Here is a 24,321-nt window from a genome sequence, read left to right as displayed (position 1 = left end):
CTAAGATAGCAAAACCAGTCACCAAGTTTAAGTTACAAGCACATGGTCTTGTTTTCCACAAGCTTCCAAAATTTCATATATAAGTGCCACACATTGTATCATGTACAAGTCCCCAAAAAGTTTACAAAAACTAAATACATATGCACATGTGATCTTCACTAAGGCTCCCAAAAGTATACTCCAAGTGGCCATCTTCATACCTCATCTCGCACATTACCTACGATAGAAAACAACTATCGCTAAGCATAAAGCTTAGTGGTGTATAAACTTTGGGCTTGGAGCCATTAAATTCTCCAATTCCCTTGTTCGTCGTAGGTGGTTCGATAAGGTAAAAAATAAGCCCAAGTGAACAAGTATATCAAGGTATCGAATACAAACCTTGGAGAGTTTCAAAATGTCAATACCAATATTCTAAGGCTCGAGTATCAAGAAAGCTTATAATTCAATTCAAGAGAATTGTCAAATAATCACTTTCGCCCAATATGTACGTCATGCCATCACACTAAGCACAACCAATATCAAGACGGGCCGAAGCCCCGAAATCAAGAAGGACCGAAGCCCATATCCAGAAGGGTCGTCACCCAATATCAAGAGAATCAAGAACCATGTTGAAAGTGGCTTTCCACTCGTACTCGAAAATGGACGAAAATCCATCGTCAAGACGAAATGTAAATCCAAAGTCAAGATGGGCAAGATCCGAATCGAGGGGCATGCCAATATCGATGACTAGTCACCATAACAAGAAGGACAAAGTCCCAACAAGAATGCAAAATGATCAAGCAATTCGTACAAGTGGGCGATTTAGCAAAAGTTTTGCAATACTTGAGACAATAACCATACAATAATATAAGATGAAGAGTAAAGAAATAACTCATCAAGATACTTCAAAATTCCAGAAAAATAAAGATATTTTAAGTTCAAGTTTATACACAAACCTCGGCGTTTTACCACACAACAAGTTCTACCACAACTCGAGGAGTTCAAATCATCTACGCCATAGACCAACCAAAGTCCACTTCGTCAAATAATTCCTCTTAGCTTGTACAAGAGCATATATACCTTAAATACACAATCAAATATCTACTTAAGTTCAAAAGTCCCAGCACATCACAACTAAACACGAAATCAACGAAAATCGCCCAAACTATCAAAACGAAGTGGACGGACAGCGCTACTATCTTGTATTGTTGCTCAGTTTCGAAGGGGTAAATGAAAAAACTGGACTTTGTGTCCTCAATGAAAGTTGTAGATATATGTCTTAGGGTCTCACACAATTTTGAACCACCCCTACAGAAATTTTGTACAAAAAGATATGCTCAAAATACTAACAGCAGTCCATGTAGAATGTTCAAAACAGAAATCTGGACAGCACATCCCCCTGTACTTCGTCCCCCCTTTTCGAGTAGCTAAAGGCAAAACTGGGTTTTAAAGCCTTGATGAAAGTTTTAGGTCTATGAAATATCTTTCTAGAAAATCTTGAATCACTCAAAACGGAGCTGTATACAAGGAGTTATGCTAAAAACACTAACAGCAGTCCCAATCCAAAAACGGGTTTGTATACAATATTTTCATACACTTTATTCTCCCAAATTCAAGAACAACAACTTATCAACAACATCAATAACAACATCAACTATTATTATACATCATAACTCCACTAATTCCACCCATCTAAATCCAACAAAACAGCCCTCAATCCATAAATTGCAATAAGGTAACAAACGAGTTTATAATGCTATTTTCTCCGTTCTAATCCGTTAAAACTCCAAATAAACACTTTAATAACATAAAATAAATCTCATACATACCTTAGCAGTAGCTCAACCACGAAAGTATCCTTCCCCAAGGTCAATATTTAGCTTAAGATGACGATGACAACTCGTACTACACTTTCCTCTTCACGAGCTTTGAGATTCGGAGCTCAGATTTTGATCAAATCTTGGTTTTTTTTCTCTCTACTCTCTTCTCTCTCTTTCTCTAGGAGGTTCTGGATATTAGTAGATCGAAAATGAAGAAGAGGGGCTTAAATATCACTTAAATGTCAAGGAAATGGGCACGACCCGACTTGAAATCGGGTTGGGCCGAATTTTTTGTCATCGAACGACCTTTCGCATTAAAACGTCCATAACTCTTTATCCAGTTATCACCTATAAGCCCATAATATATGGTTGGAAAGGTATTTCAATTATCTACAACTTTCATTTTATGCGTTTTCCCAAATTCCTAAATTCGGATGGGGTTACGACCTCCCGAAGTCAGATCACCCGAAACATAACTTTAAAAAAAAAAAAAAAAAAATCTTCAAAGAAAATTTTGGGGTGTTACAGGTCAAGAAAAATTCCATCACATGTTTTAGTAATTTTTATTCCAAGAATAAAATTTGCCTCACCAAGATCTTTCATGTCAAAATGGCTTCTAAGAATATTTTTAGTTTCACCAATAACATTCATGTTTGAGCCAAAGATCAACAAATCATCAACACATAGGCAAACAATAACATGTGAATTATTCCAAGACTTATGATAAACGCACTTATCACACTCGTTTGTTTTAAAACCATTCTCAATCATGCAGGAATCAAATTTCTTATGTCACTGCTTTGGTGCCTGTTTCAAGCCATATAGGGATTTAGTAAGTTTACACACTTTGCTTTCTTGGCCTGCTTCAACAAAACCTTTGGGTTGTTCCATATATATTTCCTCATTTAGGTCCCCATTTAAAAAAGCGCTTTTTACATCCATTTGGTGAATATGCAAATCAAAAATTGCAGCAATAGCAATTAAAAGCCTTATGGATGTAATTCTAGTTACCGGAGAAAAAGTATCGAAAAATTCTAGGCCTTCTAGTTGTTTAAAACCTTTAGCAACTAGTCTAGCCTTATATTTATCAACGAGCCATCCGGTTTTAACTTTTTCTAAGGACCCATTTACACCCAATTGTTTTACAACCCGGTGATAAATCAACTAACTTCCAAGTTTTATTGGAAATAAGTAATTCCATTTCATCATTTACTCTTTCCAAAAAATAGCATCATGTGAAGATAAAGCTTCTTGTAAAGTAAGAGGGTCATCTCCAATATTAAAAACATAAAAATCAGGACCAAAATCTTTTTCTACTCTATCTCTTTTACTTCTTCTTAACTCAAAATCATCATTTTCTTTATTTTTCAAAACAGAATTAGAAGAACTAGGTAGTGATAAAATATTTTCGTTAGTCCTATGACCCCCACTATTTTTAGAATCAAATGAAAATTTATTTTCATGAAAAATAGCATCACCTGATTCTATTATTATATTATCTTCAAGACTAAAAAATCTATAAGCTGTACTATTTGAAGCATAACCAAGAAAAGCACAAATAGTAACTTTTTTACCCAATTTACTTATTTTGGGATCCATTAGCCTTACATAAGCAAGACAACCCCAAACTCTTAGATATCCCAAATTTAGCTTGTGACCTTTTCACAACTCAAATGGTGTTAATTTAGTCTTTTTATGAAGCACACGATTCAACACATAACACGCAGTTAAAATAGCTTCACCCTAAAAATTTAGAGGTGCACTAGACTCAATAAGCATGGCATTTGTCAACTCAACTAAAGTTCTATTTTTTTTCTCCGCTACACCATTAGACGCAGGAGAATGGAGTAGTTTCATGAATTATTCCCAATGATCTAACAAAAGAATTAAACTCATTAGACTCATATTCACAGCCTCTATCACTTCTAATTCTTTTTATTTTTCTTCCAAACGATTTTCAACTTCATGGAGATAAATTTTAAAATTTTCAAAAGCATCACTTTTATTTTTCATCAAGAAAACATACCCCTTTCCAACATTCAACTTGAACATCCCATCACAAGCATACCCCTTTCCCACAAACCTTTTTTCACTATTACATATTGATCAGACTCAATAATTCACTATTACATATTGATCAGACTCAATAATTTGTTTGAAGCCTGCTTTATTTAGAAGAAAACTAGACATCAAATTTTTTCTCATGGAAAGAGTAAAAAGTACATCTTTTAAAGTTAACACCCTTCCTGAGGTAAAGCTCAACTCGACATCTCCCTTTCCAAGCACTTGAGTAGTGTGAGAATCACCAAGCATGATGGTTTTGGGCTCCTCAAATGGAGTATACACTTTGAACCAATCTTTGTCATAGCGGACATGACGGTTTGCACGTAATCAACCCACCATCCATCAACATTTTCAACCATAATTATGTCCGTTATCACCGCCCCACAAGAGGCTCTTCTGTAATGTTCGCCGAGGTGTAGGACCACGTTTTCGAAACTTGCAAAATCGAGCAATATGCCCACTCTTGCCACAGACAAAGCATGGTCCTCCATTTTGTGCTTGTTGATTTTGTGCTTGGTTGTTACCACCATTATTTTTCTTGGGAGATCTACCATTATTTTTCTTGAATATTTTCTTCTTAGGCTTCATAGAGGTATTTTTGTTAGCATTAGGAGCAGCATTATTTGAAGTAATTAAATTTACCTTATTCGTGACAGTTTGTAAGTTGCTCTCTTCCGTTTGCAAAAATGCATCTTGGCCCCTTGTCTCTTCTTCCATGCGGATTGGCATAATCAACGTCTCAAGCGAAGTTTCCTTTTGTTTGTGGCGCATAGTTTTTTGAAATTCCTTCCATGAAGGCAGAAGTTTATCTATTATGCCACAGACAATAAGGTTATCTCCAATTTTTATCTCCTCGGACCTGAGCTCTCCAACGATCATTATAAAGTCTTGTGCTCGGTCTACCACTGATTTGTTGTCCACCATTTGGAAACGAAAAAGTCTACTAGCAGCATATTTTTTCGCTCCAACCTCCTCGGTATCATATTTACTCTGCAATGCTTTCCAAATTTTCTTTGCAGTAGAGTAAGTTCTATCATAATAATCATAAAAATTATCTGATAGACAATTAAGTAAATAATACCGACACTTGTATGAATCTTCATCATATTTTTCAATTTTTTCTTGAAGAGAAATAAGTTCTTCATCATTCATGGAAGAGTTATCTACTTTGTTTGGATTCTTCTCAGATAACACATAAGAAACATTGAGAAGACTTAAGTAGAAAAGTACTTCACCCTTTCATCTCTTAAAATGAGTACCGTTGAACCGAAATGGCTTGTTAAAATCTCCTACTTTGACATCCGCCGATTTTTCAATTGTAGCCATTTGAATCTCCTTAAAATTGTTGGTGATAATACAATGAAACTACTGTCATACCCTATTTTAACCTAGATCAAAATAGTTTACGACATCCGGGTAATTCCAGGGTTAATTAAAGTTAAGAGTCGCCACCTAATTTATTTACGGTGAATTAGGACACTTAAAGTTCATTAAAGTTATTATCTAAAGTTGATTTTATTAAGGTCTACGAAACCGAAAAGACCTGAGTAAGGGTTCAACTAACCTAGAGGGAAAGTGTTAGGCATCCTCTAAGTTCCATTAATAATGGTTAATCCGACCGGACTTAAAGTTAATTAGGCTAAGTGTAAATGTATCATTTTATAGCATTTAAGAATAATTTGTAAGTATTACTAAAGTTATAGGTAAATGTATAAGAATGCTATTTAAAATAGGACTTGTAAAAAATATAAATAATACTTTTTAAGAAGAGGCTTAGCATATTTGAATTTTAGGTAAAATTGTATTCTTTGTGATAATGCCAACTAAAATCTGGTTTTATTATAAATGTAATACAAAGGACATGAATTTCTTTTTTGTTGACTTCATTTGATTATATTAGACCAAAAGTATGCATAATTGAATAAATCTTGAAAATAAGGTTTATAAAGTATACTTGGATTAATACTTATATATTAGTGACATCTTGAAAGTTTTTAAGATAGTATCACAAAGCATGATTCTTTAGTTTCCAAAATATGTAATCATGTTACTCTGAAAATCCATTGTTCTAAAGTAGATAAATATTGTGAGTATTGTAATTAACTTAATATAAAGAGAAGAAAGATGAAATTTATGGAATTAATTATTTGTTTTCTAAGATTAACTACCTATTATTAAACTAAAGCCCCTCCCAATTCTCCCATGGTTCATCTAAACTAAGAGTCAAAATAGAATAAAATGTTAGTCAAGACAACACAGGTTTAATGTAATAAAGGCACAAGAAATATGAATAAATAGGCTCAGCCCATTTTGGAACAACGTGGACTGTTTCCACTATCGGGCTTAGCCCAGAATTTTGTTTGATGTGGACTGCGGGCTGGAAACAGAGACGTCTTGAGCGGGATTATGTTGGGCTTTTAGCCCAACTCTGAATGCGGGAGAGGAACGAGCCTCTCGGACTCGTATGTGGTGGTCATGCAAAAAAATACAAGAAAAGGATTAGTATATGATCTAAGAATAAAGGTCAGACAAACAAAACATAAAAAGGGACACTAGACACTTAGTAGGGAAAACCATTTAAATGACAAGTTTACATTTTAGGATTACAGTATAAACACTACGGCTGTTGGCATCATAGCCGCAGCCCAAAATGATAACCACGGCTGACCAAAGTATGGCATTCTGAGGGCCTCAAATTGTACCAAGTATATTTGACACCTCCCTTGCTTAAATGGGGACATACGGTTTATAGCCAGTGGTGGCAGTGGGGTAATCACCAAATTACAAATCACACGGCTTTATAGAATCCATAAACACATAAGAGGGAGTTGTACAAACACGGCTTTCATCAAGCAAACAAAGACTAAGTAGGAATGTACTAAGTTAAACTCGAAAAGGAAGAGCATTCGGACGGATATATTACTAAACGGTGACTAAATAAAACTCACGACCTGTTATTACTTTCTTGGGACAAATCATTTTTATCTGAATCAGAAGAATATTACTAAACCTTCACATAGTAGAATTGATACATTTTGATAACATTTTGTTATTTAACTACAACAGGTTCTGAAAAAAAAAGAATGGAAGCTCTATGCTTTTGTGACGGAATTGAAAACAAACATTGATTCATGCTTTCCACACACATGCAAAACATCTCATCAGAATTAAGCCAAATAAGGTATGAACAAACATACTGAAAAATTGACATCGAACTAGACTCCTCGCGCATAGATGAAAAAAAAAACTGACATTGTATTAAACTAATTAAGCTCGAAATGCAGCAGAGGTTCAGCTACGAATGTCATGATTCATTGCCCAAAGTGCGACAGCAAAGCGGATAAAAAATACAGCAGTTTGGGAGCCTAAGTCAAGCGGCAAAATGGCTAAAATGTAACTTCATCTAAACTGAATGTTAGACAACGAACCAAAGCGGATTTAATAATATTACGCATTCCGCCTGAACCAATTATTCGATAAACAGGCCTTGGGTTCATTCGTGCCTATACTAATATTATTCGAACAACCTAGTGAAGATATGCATGACCTGGCCGGATAGGAAGAGCGACTAGACGATAAAGATACTAAACACGAACCAAACAGATTTAAACCAACACGCCTACATATGCCTAGACTAGTATTTCAATGAGCATTCAAACAGAGCCGGGTTAAATATTCAGTGACTTAATATTATTTTAGGACTCGTTTGGTACAGACCTATGCAGCAGCAAACTCTAAATCATGGAAGAATACATAATCATGCTAGCTGCCCTTGTTTCGTATTAGCCTCAACCAGAGGAAACAGATACAAAACGATTATGAGATGGTTCAATGCCTGTCTGTTCTGGTCTCATACCACAATATACCTAAGACATACACCACGGTTTGTATATCAGATATTTATTGAATGTATACCTACTTCCTACCTTGACAAACCACTGTATATCTTATGTATATTCGATTTTTAAATAAGTTCCAAGGTCCTGGAAGTTCAGTCCAAATAGTCAAGCTACAATATACGTCTTTTAGGCTCGTTTTAGCAGTTATAATCCTATTCTAACAGCTCCCAATCATCAAACGAATGACGCGACGACGAAGAAAACTACATAACAATAAAAGAACAGAGCTAAAATTTCAGCCAGAGCAGAAAATCAAATGCGGAAAGCGATAAATGTGTCGAAGTTTACCTTTTTTGCGTGCGATGAACTGGGACGGGGTCACGAACCTATTCTCGCAACGAACAGATCCGAAACTCGACAAAATGAACTCGAGAAGTTTGTTTATCAGCCAACAGAAATGAAATCGAACCTTTATTTCGGCTAAAGTTCCCGAAATAAAGAAGTATGTTTGGAAGATGGTCGTCTATTTTCGGTTGGTCGACGGCTAAAGTTGTTTTTTCTAGGGTTCCAAAACGTTGTATTTATAGGTACAGATTAGGGTTCTTCCAGCGGGAAATCGAAAAAAATGGAGTTTTCAAAAAGAAAATAGGAATTCATGTTCAAAATAGCCGCTTGGCTTTTTGCGGCAGAAGCAGCAGGTCGTGGCAGATGTACAGCAAGCGAGGACGAACTTGCAGCCCCTTCACGTGATTTAGTCAGATTCGTACTCAAAATGGTGAGATTGAGACTTAGTTTCGAAACCCGCTGTACTATCCAAACACGAAGCGAGAAAAGGACATCAGAGCGCTCAGACAAAGATAGAGAGAGATAGTCTTTGCACGAAAATGGCGTGGTAATGGTCTGCCATGGTGAAAGAGGGCCTGGATTTTGCTAAAATAGAGGAGAGAGAGGGAAACGAGAGAGAGATAGAAGAGAAGGGAGGCGGCTCCGTTTGAAAGAGGGATTAGGGATTAGGTTTGTTTTCTTTTGGATTTCAGCTGATGAAAGGGGAATGGGCCAGACCGGGTCGAGTAGAAGGTGTGGGCTGGATCAGTTGTTGAATTGTTGGGCTGATTTAATGGGTAAAGATTGGCCCGAAAATATGTGGCCTTTTCTCCTTCAATCTTAATTTTTCTTGGGTTTATAATTTAACAACTAGTACCATATATACTATATGAAGACAATTAATAATTAGTATGTACAAAATAAAGATTTAAAGTATAATTAATTTAACGAGTACAAATCCTAAAATGAAGCGATGACGACCCATTTAAAAATTGTGATAAAGTAATACTATTGATGCTGATAGTAGAATAGTGGAAATGAAAGTAATATTAACAGTAGTAAAAATAAAAGGGAAGATAAAATATTTAGATTTAATTAATTTAAAAAGCCCAAGGAAATAAGTTGGAATAAAGGAGGGACAAAATTGGGTGTCAACAACTACAATTACAATTGAAAAATAAAAATGAAGAAATAAAAATATCTTCGGCTCAAGCGCGGATATCTCGCTCTCTTTAAGGAGATTCAAGCCCACTGCAGCAAATCTACCGGTCCAGCAGTAATCTTTCTGACTTGTCCCCTCCAGGATACAAAGTCCGATCATGTCGTACAACTCAATAAACTCTGGACAAGGTGTTGAGTCCAAAGCTCCACAAAAAAACACCTTCCTTCAGCTAATAAACTCTCTTTTAATTTCCTTACTTTTTAAGAACTCTCCAAAGTATATATTTTTCTCTACACCCCACAAGTTAAGGATGACAAACTATTTATAGTTAGGAAAATCATCCTTGAATTAATTTGATATGAATAGGGTAGTAAAATAGGTAGATAAATGGAAGAATTATTATTTAGAGGTTACATAAGTTACAAGAAGAATGTGCGTAAGTTAATGTGATAATGGAGAAATGAGTTACAAATAAACTTATGGCCTCGTTATGCCACCAGAACGTGAGGGTAAGAAAGAGACCATTCACTGCCTCTTAATGGCCACAAACAAAAAAGGATGTGAATGCAGCAACAGAACGTACCATTCAATGCCACTTAATGCCACCAACGTGGTCGAAATAACATGGCGTCATGTGGAAGCTAATAATTGCAAACCTCGAACGACGATAAAATAGACGACAAAGAAAACATACTAAAAAAGACATTATATTCTAGTATGGTTTGATCAATTGATCTACATATGAAAATCTAATATAAAAGTATAAAACCTTTTGAAAGAAAAATCTCACTCTAAATAAGACTCTTTAACGATTATATTGTGGATGCTATTATGTTATTGAATGAGAAGAAAAGATCTTCTATTTATAGAAGTCTAAAACTTCTCCTCCAAGAAAAAGATAGATATAGAACAGTCCTTTTCTACCAAAAAACCCTTTCCACTAAGAATACCTTGTTGAAGTAAAACACAATTATGATAGAATCCAAATAAGATAGGAAATACAGGGCGAACCCTAACAACAGCTTCTCTGGCCTCTCTTGGAAGATCCTGCACAGAGTTAAACATATTAGCTATCAAACTATACTGAGTATTAAAACTATACTTAGCCATAGCATCAGCAATTGTGTTTGCTTCCCTAAAACAGTGTTGAACTTTGATGTGCCTTTTTGAAATAATCTTCCTCATTTGCTCTACTTCCTGGACAAATCCTCAAGGGACAATATAATAATATATGACCCTTCAATCCATTTCACAACCATCATTGAGTCTACTTCCAAAATACTATCTTTGATATCATTGAACTCAATCCATTTGATCCCAAAGAGAGCAGCCTTAATCTTTGTACCATTGTTAGAACAAAACTGAATATGTTTGGAAAAGGCCATGATAATATCTCCTCTGAAGTCTATGGCAATTCCTCCAATCCCAGCTTTCTTTTCTTGGACATAACTGCTTCCATTAGTATTGATCTTAATACAATTCTCAGGTTGTTTATCCCAAATGACAGGCTTACTAGACAACCTAACCTTATAGGAATCCATAGAACTGCATAAGTTGTTCCAGTTGTGATTATAGTCCACCTTGTAACCCCTGTTGTTCATAAAACTCTTCAGATGTTGATTGATTTCATAAAAAAAATTGTAAACTGAGTATATTTTGTTTCCATATTTAATTGCACTCCAAACTTTCCAAAGTTCCCAGCAAATAAAGATCTTTGGCATGCTAACTAAATCATTGAGTTCCTTGTAAACGAGGGGCCTTCTCTGACGTGTAAGTTTTTTGCATTTTCTTTGGGAAAAAATATGTTTAAATTTCAGTGCTTTTCCCGTAGGATCCAACCATTACAATCCTAGACTAAGAGTCTGTTTTGCCTAGCGGTTTTGAAGTTAAAAGCGTTTTTATTTTAGAAAAATCACTTTTTTTGGATATTTGAGATGTTTGGCCGATTAGTAAAGCTGGCTTTTAAGCGAAGCGCAAGCTTGCTTTTTTAACGGTTGGGGGAGAAAGAGAAAACTTCTGCTTCTTGAAAAAAGCAGAAGCAGAAAATTATTTTTTTAAAGACAAAAATAACCCTACCATAAAAATATACTTACCAAGTATATATATCCCTCATCAATCCATTAATTTTTTATTAATAATTCTTTGTGTTGAATTTTAATATGTGGAATGATTTTGAATTTATTTTGGTTGTAATTTTTTAGTATACTTAAATCATCGTGTTGATATTATATCAATATTTAATATTTATTTTTTATTTATCTATGTATTATATTAATTTAAAATTTTAATATGTATTGTTAAATTTTATTTAAATAAAATTAAAAACTCAATTGAAGTCTTCCATAATAGATATTTAAAATAATTTCTCTCTGTAAAACAATGTTAATAGTAAACGTTCATTGATACTTGTCCTTTTTCGTAGTTTGACACTCTAAAGCACCTTTTTAAGAAGATTAGCTAAACACAATCTGCTTATTAAAAGTCGTCAAAAGCACTTTGCAAATGAATTAGACAAACACAAACTGTTTCTCACCAAAAGTACTTTTTTGAAAAATACTTTTAAAAAAAGTACTTCTCAAAATAAGCAATTTTTTGCCGCTGGGCCAAACAGGCTCTAAGAAAAATCAATAAATTAAAAAACCTGAAAAACCAAACATAATTTTTTGGTATGATAAAAGCTTTCTACAGGAATTTTTTGGAAGTTGGTTTAGTGTTAGTGCACTACTAAAAAGTCACTATTTTCCCACTGAAAAATGTTCGGTGACTATTTCCCACTGAATATCAGTGGTAAAAATCTAAATAGTACTCCCTCCGTCTCAATTTATGTGATATAGTTTGACGGGACACGGAGTTTAAGAAATAAAGGAAGACTTTTGAATCTTGTGGTCTAAAATAAGCCAAAGATACTTGTGTGGTTATAAATCATCTCGTTAAGCATAAAAAGTTTAAAGTTAAATTGTTGTCAAATAAGGAAATGTATCATTCTTTTTTGGATAGATTAAAAAGGAAAGTGTATCACATAAATTGGGACAGAGGGAGTAGTGTTTTCACACGAAAATTTTTGGAAGTTTCCCAGCCTTTTAATAGGAACTTGTTTCCACCATGCGTTTTTCCAGTGAGATTGTTCGGTAGGAATGAGGAGAAAAAATCATGTTTTATATCATATTTCCCAATTCGGTGAAAAAAACTTCTGTTTTTAGTAGTGGTAGAGCTTGGCGTTACGGGTGTACAAAGCAAACCGACAAACCACACCAAACGGATAAACCGAGTCAAACCAAGAAAAAAAAAACCGACTAGTGGTTTGGTGTTGAAAAATAAAACCCGACCATAATTGGTTTGGTTTGGTTTTAGCTAAAAAAAGTCAAACCGACCCAACATTATGTGTATTTAATTTTTAAAATATTTTATACATAAAAATATTTATTTGTAATGTAATTTGTAGATATTTCTTAAATTTTTTTCATAGTTTTTTGTCTTTTATAATATTATTTTAAGCTTGAACTTAGAATTTTGAATACCAATAAGTTTCATATCCCATAGATGTTAGTAATTCAAATAAAGTCCAAATCAAAATCAACTCAACACTAATGCTAACAAAAGAAATTTAATTCTAACAATTAGGAATGACACTAATGTTGGATATATATTCTTTAGTTTTGCATAATTGGTTTAGAGCGTAAAAATACATAGCTTAATTTTTTTCTTTGTCATGTAATTAATACTTATTAGCCATACTTATTTTAGCATAACTTAGTATTTAGATTAAAGCCATTTTCTTTATGGCTTATTAATTAGCAATACTTATTTTAACCGATTTTATTATCTTTTTTGTTGAATATTTTAATACGATGTCATCACCCATCTTACATTTTGTGTTATTTTCTTAAAAGCATCATGAGTTATATAGTTGTTGTCTTCTTGGGGTAAAGAAATATTTGAAGTAAAAGTCATATATTTTGTATGAAGACTTTTCGAAAAAACCGAAAAAATCGAATAACGAGAAAACCGAAGTTGAAAAGCGAATTTTATTGGTTTGATTTGGTTTATAAATTTAAAAACCCGACGCAATTGGTTTGGTTTGGTCTTTGAAAAATCCGAACCAACCCGATCCATGTACACTCCTACTTGGCGTTAAGGGATGATTGGAAGTTAGATTTGCCAAGAAATATGTGGCCTTGAGTTGAAAGAGTACTGGTCCTGAACATTTCAATTTAACAACTTTAATCCCCAATGTTAAGGGATGATTGGAAGTTAGATTTGCCAAGAAATATGTGGCCTTGAGTTGAAAGAGTACTGGTCCTGAACATTTCAATTTAACAACTTTAATCCCCAATGTATTAATTATGTGCTTACTTCTTTCTATAAACATACAACAGTACTTTATGAAAATTTTAGCTTTGTTGAGTTTTGTAAGTTACGATTGTTTTAAGTTCAAGTATCAAATGTGTAGTGCCTCGCAGTCAAGACAAAGTCGTGTTTTTACTTTCTAACAATCAGAAAAGAGTGAAATAACTGCAATCTTGAGCATTAGAATTTACGATTTTTCTATGTTGTTGACCTCATTCTTTCTTTCTTGGCCGAACCTTTATTAATTCAGTTTATGGATTACCCACATTTCAATCCTAAAGCTAATCATAAGATGCCAAGTACTTATAATTAAACAGAACATCAAAATTTTAATTCTACAAAATAATGTATGCACTTTCTTACTTTCTAAGAAAAATAGAAATTTGGACGAACTCCAATTTTACTAGTGAATCCGTGGAGGCCGCTACCTATAACTATGGCCATATCTTTTTGTAGTTAAATTTAGGAAAAGGATCAAAAATACCCCTTTACTTTGGAAAAAGGGCTAAAAATATCCTCCGAACTTATTTTGGGTCAAAAATACCTCCCATCCTTAAAGTTTTCATATATATATCTTTTGTCTTACTGAAATTATCCCCAAAATAACTCGAAATTATTTTTTGAACCGACCCCGCATTAAATAATAACCCATAAGATCCTTATTCCCCAATACGTAGGTTTGAAGTTTGAGGGAATTGGGGTAATAAAGGGATCTTATGGGTTATTATTTAGTTGGGTCAGGTTTAAATGATAGAGCGGATTTAAGAAATAATTTTTGGTTAGTTTAGGAGATAATTTCCGTCAAGACAGGGGTATATTTGAAAACTTTAAGAATTAGAGGGATATTTTTTATCCAAAATAAGTTCGAAGGATATTTTTAGCCTTTTTTTCAAAGTAGAAGTGTATTTTTTCAGACAAATGAATGGAAGTGTTACAAATGTTGGTCAGAGACAGATTTGGAACTCAAGGGAGTTAATTAGTTGATTGGTTATAGAAACTACACTCTAGTCCAGCTGGGTTTTAAGTACTCCAAAAGTCATGATTGCTACACTTTTGTCTTTGCATAATTTTTAATTTCTTCTAATAAAGTTCAATGCAAGTTGGCTGTGGGTAAGCGTAGGAGAGAATCTTTTCTTTTTCGTGCCTATTTCATATATTTGATATAAAATATATCAGCTATAAGGATCACATTTGGGGTTTTCTCTCTGAAAAAGTTGTTAATAACCTAGTTTTCTCTTCTTCTTACTTAGCTCAAATACCTAATTTAGCTTAGAAGTTGCTTAAATCCTTGTTTGAAACTCTGGTTTTGATCACTTATCTCAGCTCAAGTGTTACAGAAAGTTTGGATTTATTTTATGAAATATGTTATCCAATAATTACTTTCTTGAAATATAATGGTATAATTGACCTATGATCAGGGGCGAATTTATGTGTAAAAAATGGATCACGTGGACACATGGTCACCCGACTAAACTCGGTATATTATGTGTATAATTCTTATTAATATATCTAATTATAACTGAAGGAACACATGGTCAAACTAAATGGAATGGAGCACTAGTTAGGCGCTAGGCTCAAGTGATCAAGGTTGAGGGATTGAATCCCTACTGACCTTTTGTTGCACGTTCTGTTCCTTTTATTTCTTCATTTCCCTTCTTCTAATGCAAATAAAAATGTAGTGTTTGAGATTTGAATTTGGAACCTCAAGGTAAATTTTGAACCTCCTAAATCACCGAGCCAACTTCTAGTCTTGGGCTTATGGGATTCAAAATTTATAATGTGCATAAAAAATAAAAATATTACCATATATATAGTGTATATTTGTCGAAGGGGTTCAGGCGAACACCTTCCCCCCTCGATGGTGAACCCATCCTCTTAAATTCCTAGATTCGCTTCTGCCTATGATGTCCCAAAATTATGGCAAAATGGATACTTGATTGTTGTACCAGTATGCTGCTAGTTTTCCGTAACTCCTGTAGGCCGACTTCTTTCATTCTTCTAACAACAGCTATATTGGATCTTTTTAATGCCCATGGATGTGCGAAAATGACCGACTTCTTTCATCCATATTTGTCACCCATCAAATATTGGTTACCAAATAAAAGAAGTTTTGATATTCCAGCAAATTAGTTATTTTGCCAAAAAATGGGAAAACTTTCCGATAAGCCGTAATCACGAACACATGTACATTTTATTTTATTTTAACTATGTAGAAGCGTGGGTTGAGATCCATGCTTCGTCGTCCGTTGTCCAATTAAAAAAAAAAAGGTGTGGGCCCCATACTAAACACCAACCAATATTAAAAAAAAAAAAAGTGGAACCCACCATCTCCAAACTCAAGGAAAAAAAAAAGTGGACCCCATATTAACAAAATCAAGTAATATAAAAAAAAAAGTGAATTCCATATTAAAAAAACAAACAATGTGAAAAAAAAAGTGCATTACATATTAAAAAATCAAACAATATTCATGTAATTTCCAAAGTATCTCATTATATCAATAATGATGGATTCATTAGCGTGCGTATCAACCCATTAGTGGAAGAAAACGAAATTATTTTACTGAGAACATACTTAAAATACTTATATTTTAAAATAAGATAGAATTTAATTACTTTTTCATTTTTTCCTTACTCTAATAAATGTGAAAAGAGATTAATGTCATAAAAGAAAAAATAATATTAAATGGAAATCAAATAATTAATAAGGTAAATTAGTGAAATTATAATTCTAATTAACGTTTCCTTAAAAAACCATGCAAAAGACAACATGACAAGTAAAATGAGTTAAACCAAAAATATTTACTAAAAATTAAAAAATAGTAGTTCTTCATTTAAATAGAAAATCAAATTTCTACTTTGTTTCATTTTAAACATGTAAAATTAATATAATAATTTGAATTAGAATTATCCAAATCAAAATTTGATAAAAAATAATAGGTATTGTTTAGGCCCAATCTACATACATTAACAATAGAATATTTTACACCTTTAAATTAATCGAATTAAAATTCAAAGTATCAACTGCTACTTAAATATTGCTATTGTTTTATCTCAAAGAGAGGAAAATAGTTTCCTTTTAAATAAGTCTTCTCTTTTAAAAAGTATTAATAAATTTTTGTCAACTTTGTATTCGTAGCAAACACTACTATAATAAAGTTTTGGATACGGAGCACAAACTACAATGTTATATTAATCGTGTTTTAAACATAATATATATATATATATATATATATATATATATATATATATATATATATATATATATATATATATATATATATTACTTTACTATATAGAAGAGTCGGTTTATAAGCAAGATCATCGTCCGTTATTTGGTCTCACTTTTTTATTTAAGGGCAAAAAATCCTTTGTGGTCCCACCCACTTTTTTATTTAAGGGCAAAAAAATGACATTTAATACTTTATATTACCAACTCTTCTAAAAAGTAGATAGAAATACTTTATTATATTTCTATTTTTCTACTATATAGAAGCATCGGTTTACCTATGCTTCGTCGTCAGTCACTCTTTAAAAAAAAAGGGTGGATCCATACTTAAAAAGCCAAGCAATATTAAAAAAAAAAAAGGAAAAAAAGTGGACCGCACCCTCTCCAAACTCATGAAAAAAAAAGTGGACCCCATATTAAAAAAATAAGCAATGTCAAAAAAAAAAAAAAAAAAAAAAACATGCACCCCATATATTAAAAAATCAAACAATATTCATGTAATTCCCAAAGTATCCTCATCAAGTCAATAATAGTGGATTCATTGTCACATGCATATTAACCCATTAGTGGGAAAGAATGAAATTATCAGACAAAGAAAAAAACATACCCCATATTATTGCTTTTCTTCAAAAGGTTAAGTAGGCAAATACATACAATTTCCTTTCTTTTCTTCTATTAGCCTGAGATCTAATCTAGATATTTAATTGTTGTATTTGCTATTCCGCCATGTCCTTTATTTGTTATGTTTACTAAAATAAATATACTTAAAATACTTATATTTTAAAATAAGATAGAATTTAATTACTTTTTCATTTTTATTCTTACTCTAACAAATGTGAAAAGAGATTAATATCAAATGGAGATCAAATAATGAATAAGGTAAATTAGTCAAATTATAATTCTAATTCATGTTTCCTTAAAAAACCATGCAAAAAGACAACATAACAAGTAAAATGAGCTAAACCGACAATATTTACCAAAAATTAAAAAATAATATTTCTTCGTTTAAATAGAAAATCAATTTCTAATTTGTTTCGTTTTAAACATGTAAAATTAATTTAATAATTTGAATTAGATATTATCCAAATCAAAACTTGATAAAAAATAATAAGTATTTTACACCTTTAAATTAATCGAATTAAAATTGAAAGTATCATCGATGCTTAAATATTGCTATTGTTTTATCTCAAAGAGAGGAAAATAATTTTCTTTTAAACAAGTCTTCTCTTTTAAAAAGTATTAATAAATTTTTGCCGACTTTGTATTCGTAGCAAACAGGAATATAATAAAGTTTTAGATACGAAGCACAAACTACAATGTTATATTAATCGTGTTTTGAACATAGTGTGTGTGTGTGTGTATATATATATATAAATATATATTATCACTATCCAAACACAACTACATATACATAGATATACTATAATCCAAAGTATTGAGCCGGTGCACAGCATGGGCATAGGCCATCTAGTGTTCCTAATAATGCCTGATTTTTCTTCCCACTGATTATCACCTTTGTTTAATTTAATTAGGCACTCCTCGCTCGGGAGATATCATCCTTATCCTAGATCAACACTGTGGATCTACCTTTAGGCTAATTGAGAGCAGTGTTTTAAAAGGCAGTTTCAGGACTTGCCTCGAGGCTCGCCTCCCCTCGGGGCGAGGCACTGGCAAAACGCCCCGGGACTCACGTGGGGGCTTAGTTCCTGTGAGGCTTACGCCCTAAGTGCCCGATTGTACGTCCTAAACACGCCTAACGCCCAATACTCGGGGCTCGCCTAACAGTTCTTGCACAAATTATATGTTAAATTCTTTAATTAAAATCATTGACCCTCATAATTCTTTAACAAATGAATGATACTTAATAGTTTTTCATCTATATAAATAAGAAAGATTGGGTGTAACTCAAATAACAAGTCGTGGTATTGCATATTTACTATTTGAGAACATCGTGGGGGTGAATATCACTTAATATTTCTTTTAAAAATACATAGCCAATTTGTACATTTTCACTTGTCATTGGTCTTTTGTCCTATGTATCAAAATTATCATATTTTATTATTTCGCTATTTAAAAGTAATTTTAATTTTATTCATGAAGGAGTTACGTTTTAATTATAATACTGATAAAGTTTATTGATATAAAATGAACAGTATGATAGTAATATTGTTTTAAGAAATTGTGATTTTTCATTGTTTGAAAGTTAAGATAAGAGTTGATTTGTATTCCATGATAACTTTTATTTCATTGTATTGTTTATACTTGTAAAATTATGGTATATATAATTACAAGTTGTAAGCAGGGGTGGCTAGAGGGTGAGGCTAGTAAAGCTTTTGCTTTAGGCCCCCAAACTTTTGAGGCCCCAAAAATTTACCGATAAATTTTATGGTATAAGCTTCTCTTAGATAATACTGAAGATTGTAAAAAGAAGTACAAAATATATATAACAAAAGAAAGAAAAAACACTATCTACATTTTAAGAGCAATATTTTAGAACTTCGAACTAAACTACTCAAATCTTCATATTGTTAAATAAAGTTTTTACAATAACATCTTAGGTAATGTCATTAAAACACATGGTTAATATCTTATTGACTTGAATTGATCCTCACTAATATAAATACTAATGTTACTATATGAAGTAAAAGTTAACAAGTATGAAAAATAAAAAAAAAGGCAACACTATATATATATATATATATATATATACACACACACACTAATATACACACACAGTTTTCTTTCATTTTTTTAATATAATTTTGCCTATTTAAAAATATTTATTGTAACTATATTATTTTATGAAATACAATGGGGCTTACGCCTCACCGAGGCAAATGTAAAACGCCTCGCCTTACGCCCTTGCCTTTTAAAACACTGGTTGAGAGACCTATTGCGCACTTTGACTGCTACCACATGCTTGAGGTCTACCTCATTCAGAGAGGAGTGGTGTGTTATTTGAGCTTCAGCTGGATGGTACCATGTACCAGCCGGAAATCTTATACTATCACTATGGGGAGGAGTACACCCCACGTGATCTGAGGTGGAGACTTCGTTATAAGAGTTGGGGCCACTTTATTAGATATGTTAGTACTATTTACGTTCTGCGACTGAGGAGGCGTAGAGGGATAATCCATAAGCGACGTAGGAGAGTTCGAAGGTCGTAGGCAATAGTTTAGGTTTAGTTATTACTGTAAAGAGGAGGACGAGTCCTCCTCTCATATGGGATTGCACTTCATGCATCGTATACATTAGTTTGATTTGCATTCATAACGTCAATGTAAAGACGAGGAGTCCTTTTCTCATATAGGACATGCATTTTGCATCAATACATGCTAGCTTAGTTGCATATAATAGGTAGGTTGCATACAAATCGTATAAGAGTTGGCTTATCCAACTCTCATTGCATTAGGGAGTAAGGTTTATGTCCCTCCCTCGTTGTACATATTTATATTGTTTTTAATAAAACTCCCACCCAGACATCCCAGTTTGGAAGCAGGGCGGTTCCCTATCTAAGAAAGAAACCACGTGACAAGTCGTATACACTTCACCATATCTATAATACTTGTCAAGAATATAAAATAGCCCGTGCATGTTGGACTGTATAATATCCGTTGAGTTTGCAAATTACAGTCCATTGAAAAATCATGTTAAAGGAGTTACGTACCCTATCTTCATAAAACCAATATACAGAGAATTATCCGGAAGATGATTTTTTTTTTTTACTGATTTGCAATTCATAAGTGACTACAGCACGTTAAATCAACTATACCGCGAATCTGTGTGCACTGCCAAACATTGCTCGTCCTCAGTAATACTAAACTTGTCTGAGTGAAAATGTTGTGCCTATTAATGTATCTAAGTTTTTCACCAATTTTACTAAGAATCAAATTTGCACTGCTCCAAAGGTTTTAAAAGAGACTGGAACTCACAAAAAACATTTGCTTGCTTAAATGTTTGATCATAAATCATACCACATGAACTGGAAAAATCCCAAGTAGTCATCAGTCAAAGGAATTCCCACCTGCATATCAAAAAATTATCCAATCTTAGAGGAAGATGGTCGTACAACTTCAAGCAAATGAAATTTGATCACATTTTAACTGATATAGACAACAAAAAATCATCAAAACACTGTAATCAAACTAGCTCAAGCTAAGAGATGAGAAATAGTATAACAAGAATGTGAATAAAGGGTACCTGGGGATGAGTCATTGACCTCCTTGAAGCCAAAGAACAGGAGGCTTTGTTTATGTCTCATCAACAACCTCAACGAACCAGTAAAACAGACTTTTCACAGATTCCTCATTGACAGCGATAGTCTACTGAACCATAAAGTTTTAAAAGTCATTACGAAACAGGAAAACCAACACAATATTTCCTTCATCAAACATTATGTTTCCAATCCATTCAGATGAAAGTGACGGTTTATATTAAATTGGCTAAATACATATAATACGCCCAATTTGCACATAAATCCTCCATTCCGTAGCACTAACTTGCCTTATGGTTTGGGATATTACACTCATCTCCATTGTCAGAAAAAGCCAAAGGTATGAATATGGAGTATTGTACTAAAAGAATGAAGCCGGAGAACTGTACTAAAAGAATAAAATAAGAAAAGTGGAAACAAAAGCACTAAAAAGTATGAACAGAGAAAGATGTTTGTACAAAAAAGACCATTCCCTTCATCTCCATCCATCCAACTTTATAAGTGTATTTTCCGAGCCCGTGACTTCTTTTCGTAGGAATCCCAAAAAAAGCAAAGGCTCATCTTTCTTTCTTTTTTTTTTTTTTTTTTTTTGGATTGATGAGAAGCGAAGGCTCTTCTTCTAGTCTAATTTTCTTTTAGAATATTCAAGATAGAGTACAATCAAAAATCAAATCAAGGATTTAGCAGAATTAAAAAGAAAGAAGTCCATACAAAAGTATCTATATTTGAAGTAAATAGAACACTCAGAAATTGTCATTAAATGAAACACAAATTAATAGGTAATAGCCAACACCACTAATTGATAATCTAAAGAAGTCGTGGCCATTGATGCCATTCATAAGCAAATAATTTGTAGTGTTGTGTTCTCCGCCAAGGTTCTCCAAAATCATACACAAGTTGAGCAATATCCATTTCCAAGTCGTAAGAAATAACCTTGCCTCTTACATCCAAATAAAAGATGTGGGGAACTGCAGGATGAATAACCATGTTCTGCACCTCAACACGAAGAAAGCCAGTATGTCCAAACGCCTTGACACGAAGAGCGTCACCTCCAAGTCCAAAGGCCTCCGGACACTGCATAACTGTAGCTGCAACATTTGCATCATACTTCCTAACCCATACTGCATCTCGATTACGAATATGACTCTCGAGGCGCCACACAGTGATGGCATCCCTACAATTCAATGTAAAATAGAGAGCCCCGCCAGATAATCCAAGAAAACAATCGAGTCCCCCCACCATATCTTCAGGCAAATCCAAAGCCCAGAAACACTTGTAGACACTATCATAAACAGTGATCTGTCTACCAAATTGATCGAGCCAACAGAATACTCCATCGATGACACCAGCTGCTGCTGCTGATGATGATGAATCCCAATCAAAAGGGTACAAACTGAGAGGTACATCAAGAATTAGATCATGGGCATCCCACACATTAGTCTCAGAAGAGAAACTTTCAATTGTTACAGTGTACTGTAACTCATCCCAACGGCGAGGTATTGCATAGCGAACTATAGTAAAGGATATGACATCATTATCAGGGTCATCTGCTTTACAAATAAATCCAATAGCTTGGTCGTTCTCCATGCAGATTTGAGTTTTAGGGAGAGTCAAATGTTGCCTCGTCGCAGGATTGTAAATATAATAAACTCTCTGCTTGTGTCTATGTTTTGTGCAGAGAAGAAAACCATTGGATGATGCAACAATATACACTTTCCTGTTAAGAAAATTGAGTGACTCATCCAAATCAATGTTATTAGTATTATTCACTTCTTTTGATTCGGGGAAGAAACGAATTTGGGAATGTTTACGGGTCTGATAAAAGATGCCAATTAAATTAGGTTGAGGCTTCCATCGTCGAGAACGACAATCAGCTATGAATTTTCGCCAAGTCCTGGATACACATTTAAATCTTGCTAGTGATTTTGATGGCAAGCGATGCAATATTTCCATTGTCGTATCTTCAGACAACTCACGTTTATCACACAATTTTCGTAGACGTTTCATGATACTTAATAGTCACTCTATATACTTAGTTGACAACTCTCTAAAGCAGTTAAACTCACTCAGATGCTTATTTAGAATGATGAATTGAATCAGAGATTTAATAGTACAGAATTGTGTCACCAAAATGAGTTTTTTATACTGACTAACAAATCCATATTTCTCTGGGATTTGGAAACCCTAAACGAAACCTAATTTCTCTGGGATTCGGAAACTCCAAACAAAACCTAACCTCTCTGGTAGATGCCTTTTTAAAATACTTTTGGAATGCTTCCAAAATAAGATGATATGGAAAATACAGAAAGAACTACATGCAACTTTTTTTTTTTTTTTTTTTTTTTGATCTTTTCAAACATAAAAATTGATTTGCACCCAAATTTGGATTAAGATTGTTGAAAGGGTCCGAGAAAATTCAATCTGGGATTTGGTTTGCTCTCAAATTATTTGTCTTAAATACTCAATATAAAAATAAAAATAAATGTGGAACACCGTGTAGTCAACTAAATGGAGTTGAAATTACTTTTAAAGCCTCCAAGAGAAAAAGTAAATTTAAAAGGGCAAAATTTAGGAATACATTTTTTAAGAACTTATCTAAATTTCAATTTTCTAAATATGGAATATGCAAAAATCCCTAAGCTAGTTAGAAATAATAACTTGAATGAAAAGTTTTCTAGTTATCTATGAAGGAACTTGAGCGTTGATTATTAACTAAGAGGCATCTTCACATAGATTTATATTGGCTATTTACTACAGTAAACAAGTTCTGAAATTGTAATGACAAGCAAGTTTTTAGAAAGTTTATTCAAGATTGATGAATTGCTAATGGGGCATATTGTGTAAAACGTATATGCAATTTTTTTTCTAACAACTATCAATTACTCCATATGTTAAATACGGCTAAACCTAGATTACAAATATAATTAGATGAAATCCCAGGGACTCATTCTGGTTTAAACATTTTCAAATAAAGCCAATTTTGAAATTAAAACTACTTCCATGTCACAAAGATAAAGAGCGAAAAAATGAAAATGTCAAATATGGTACTGATTTCCATTTTACCTTTTTTTCTTATCCAGAAAATAAACGATGCCAATGTCATGATTACACTTTGCTTAAGTGACTTATATTCACTTTGTTGATTTCAATTCATGAAGCTGACGATTTTTAAGAAATAATGATCCGTGTAGGTTTCAATTCGAAGTCAATGGTTATATTACTCATTTTGAAATAATATGAATTCATTCTTGGAATTAAACCTTAGAAACTAACACCTTATTGGCATATACTGAAGAGAAAATGAAATTTGCTTTTTGCAACTTCTTTAAATTCTTAAGAGGCGTTAG

The 24,321-nt window shown here is 33.1% G+C and overlaps 1 protein-coding gene and 1 long non-coding RNA gene across 2 annotated transcripts; both read right to left on the bottom strand.

Annotated features, from left to right (window-relative positions):
- Nucleotides 1-111: 111 nt before the first annotated feature.
- On the bottom strand, nucleotides 112-2,008 carry LOC132058217 (uncharacterized). The gene is made up of 3 exons (XR_009415221.1): nucleotides 1,809-2,008; nucleotides 936-1,059; nucleotides 112-217 (listed from the first exon to the last, which is right to left on the bottom strand). It is a non-coding gene; the product is annotated as an uncharacterized LOC132058217 (long non-coding RNA).
- Nucleotides 2,009-21,765: 19,757 nt separating this feature from the next.
- On the bottom strand, nucleotides 21,766-22,981 carry LOC132058215 (F-box protein At5g03970-like). Its single transcript, XM_059450767.1, has one exon. The coding sequence runs from the start codon at nucleotides 22,979-22,981 to the stop codon at nucleotides 21,782-21,784; it is 1,200 nt and encodes a 399-aa protein (XP_059306750.1). The 3' UTR covers nucleotides 21,766-21,781.
- Nucleotides 22,982-24,321: the final 1,340 nt, after the last annotated feature.

Source organism: Lycium ferocissimum, chromosome 5, assembly GCF_029784015.1.
Source record: "Lycium ferocissimum isolate CSIRO_LF1 chromosome 5, AGI_CSIRO_Lferr_CH_V1, whole genome shotgun sequence".
Lineage (NCBI taxonomy): Eukaryota > Viridiplantae > Streptophyta > Magnoliopsida > Solanales > Solanaceae > Lycium > Lycium ferocissimum.
Note: the sequence above shows the minus strand (reverse complement) of the source record. Positions and strands in the feature narration are given on the sequence as shown.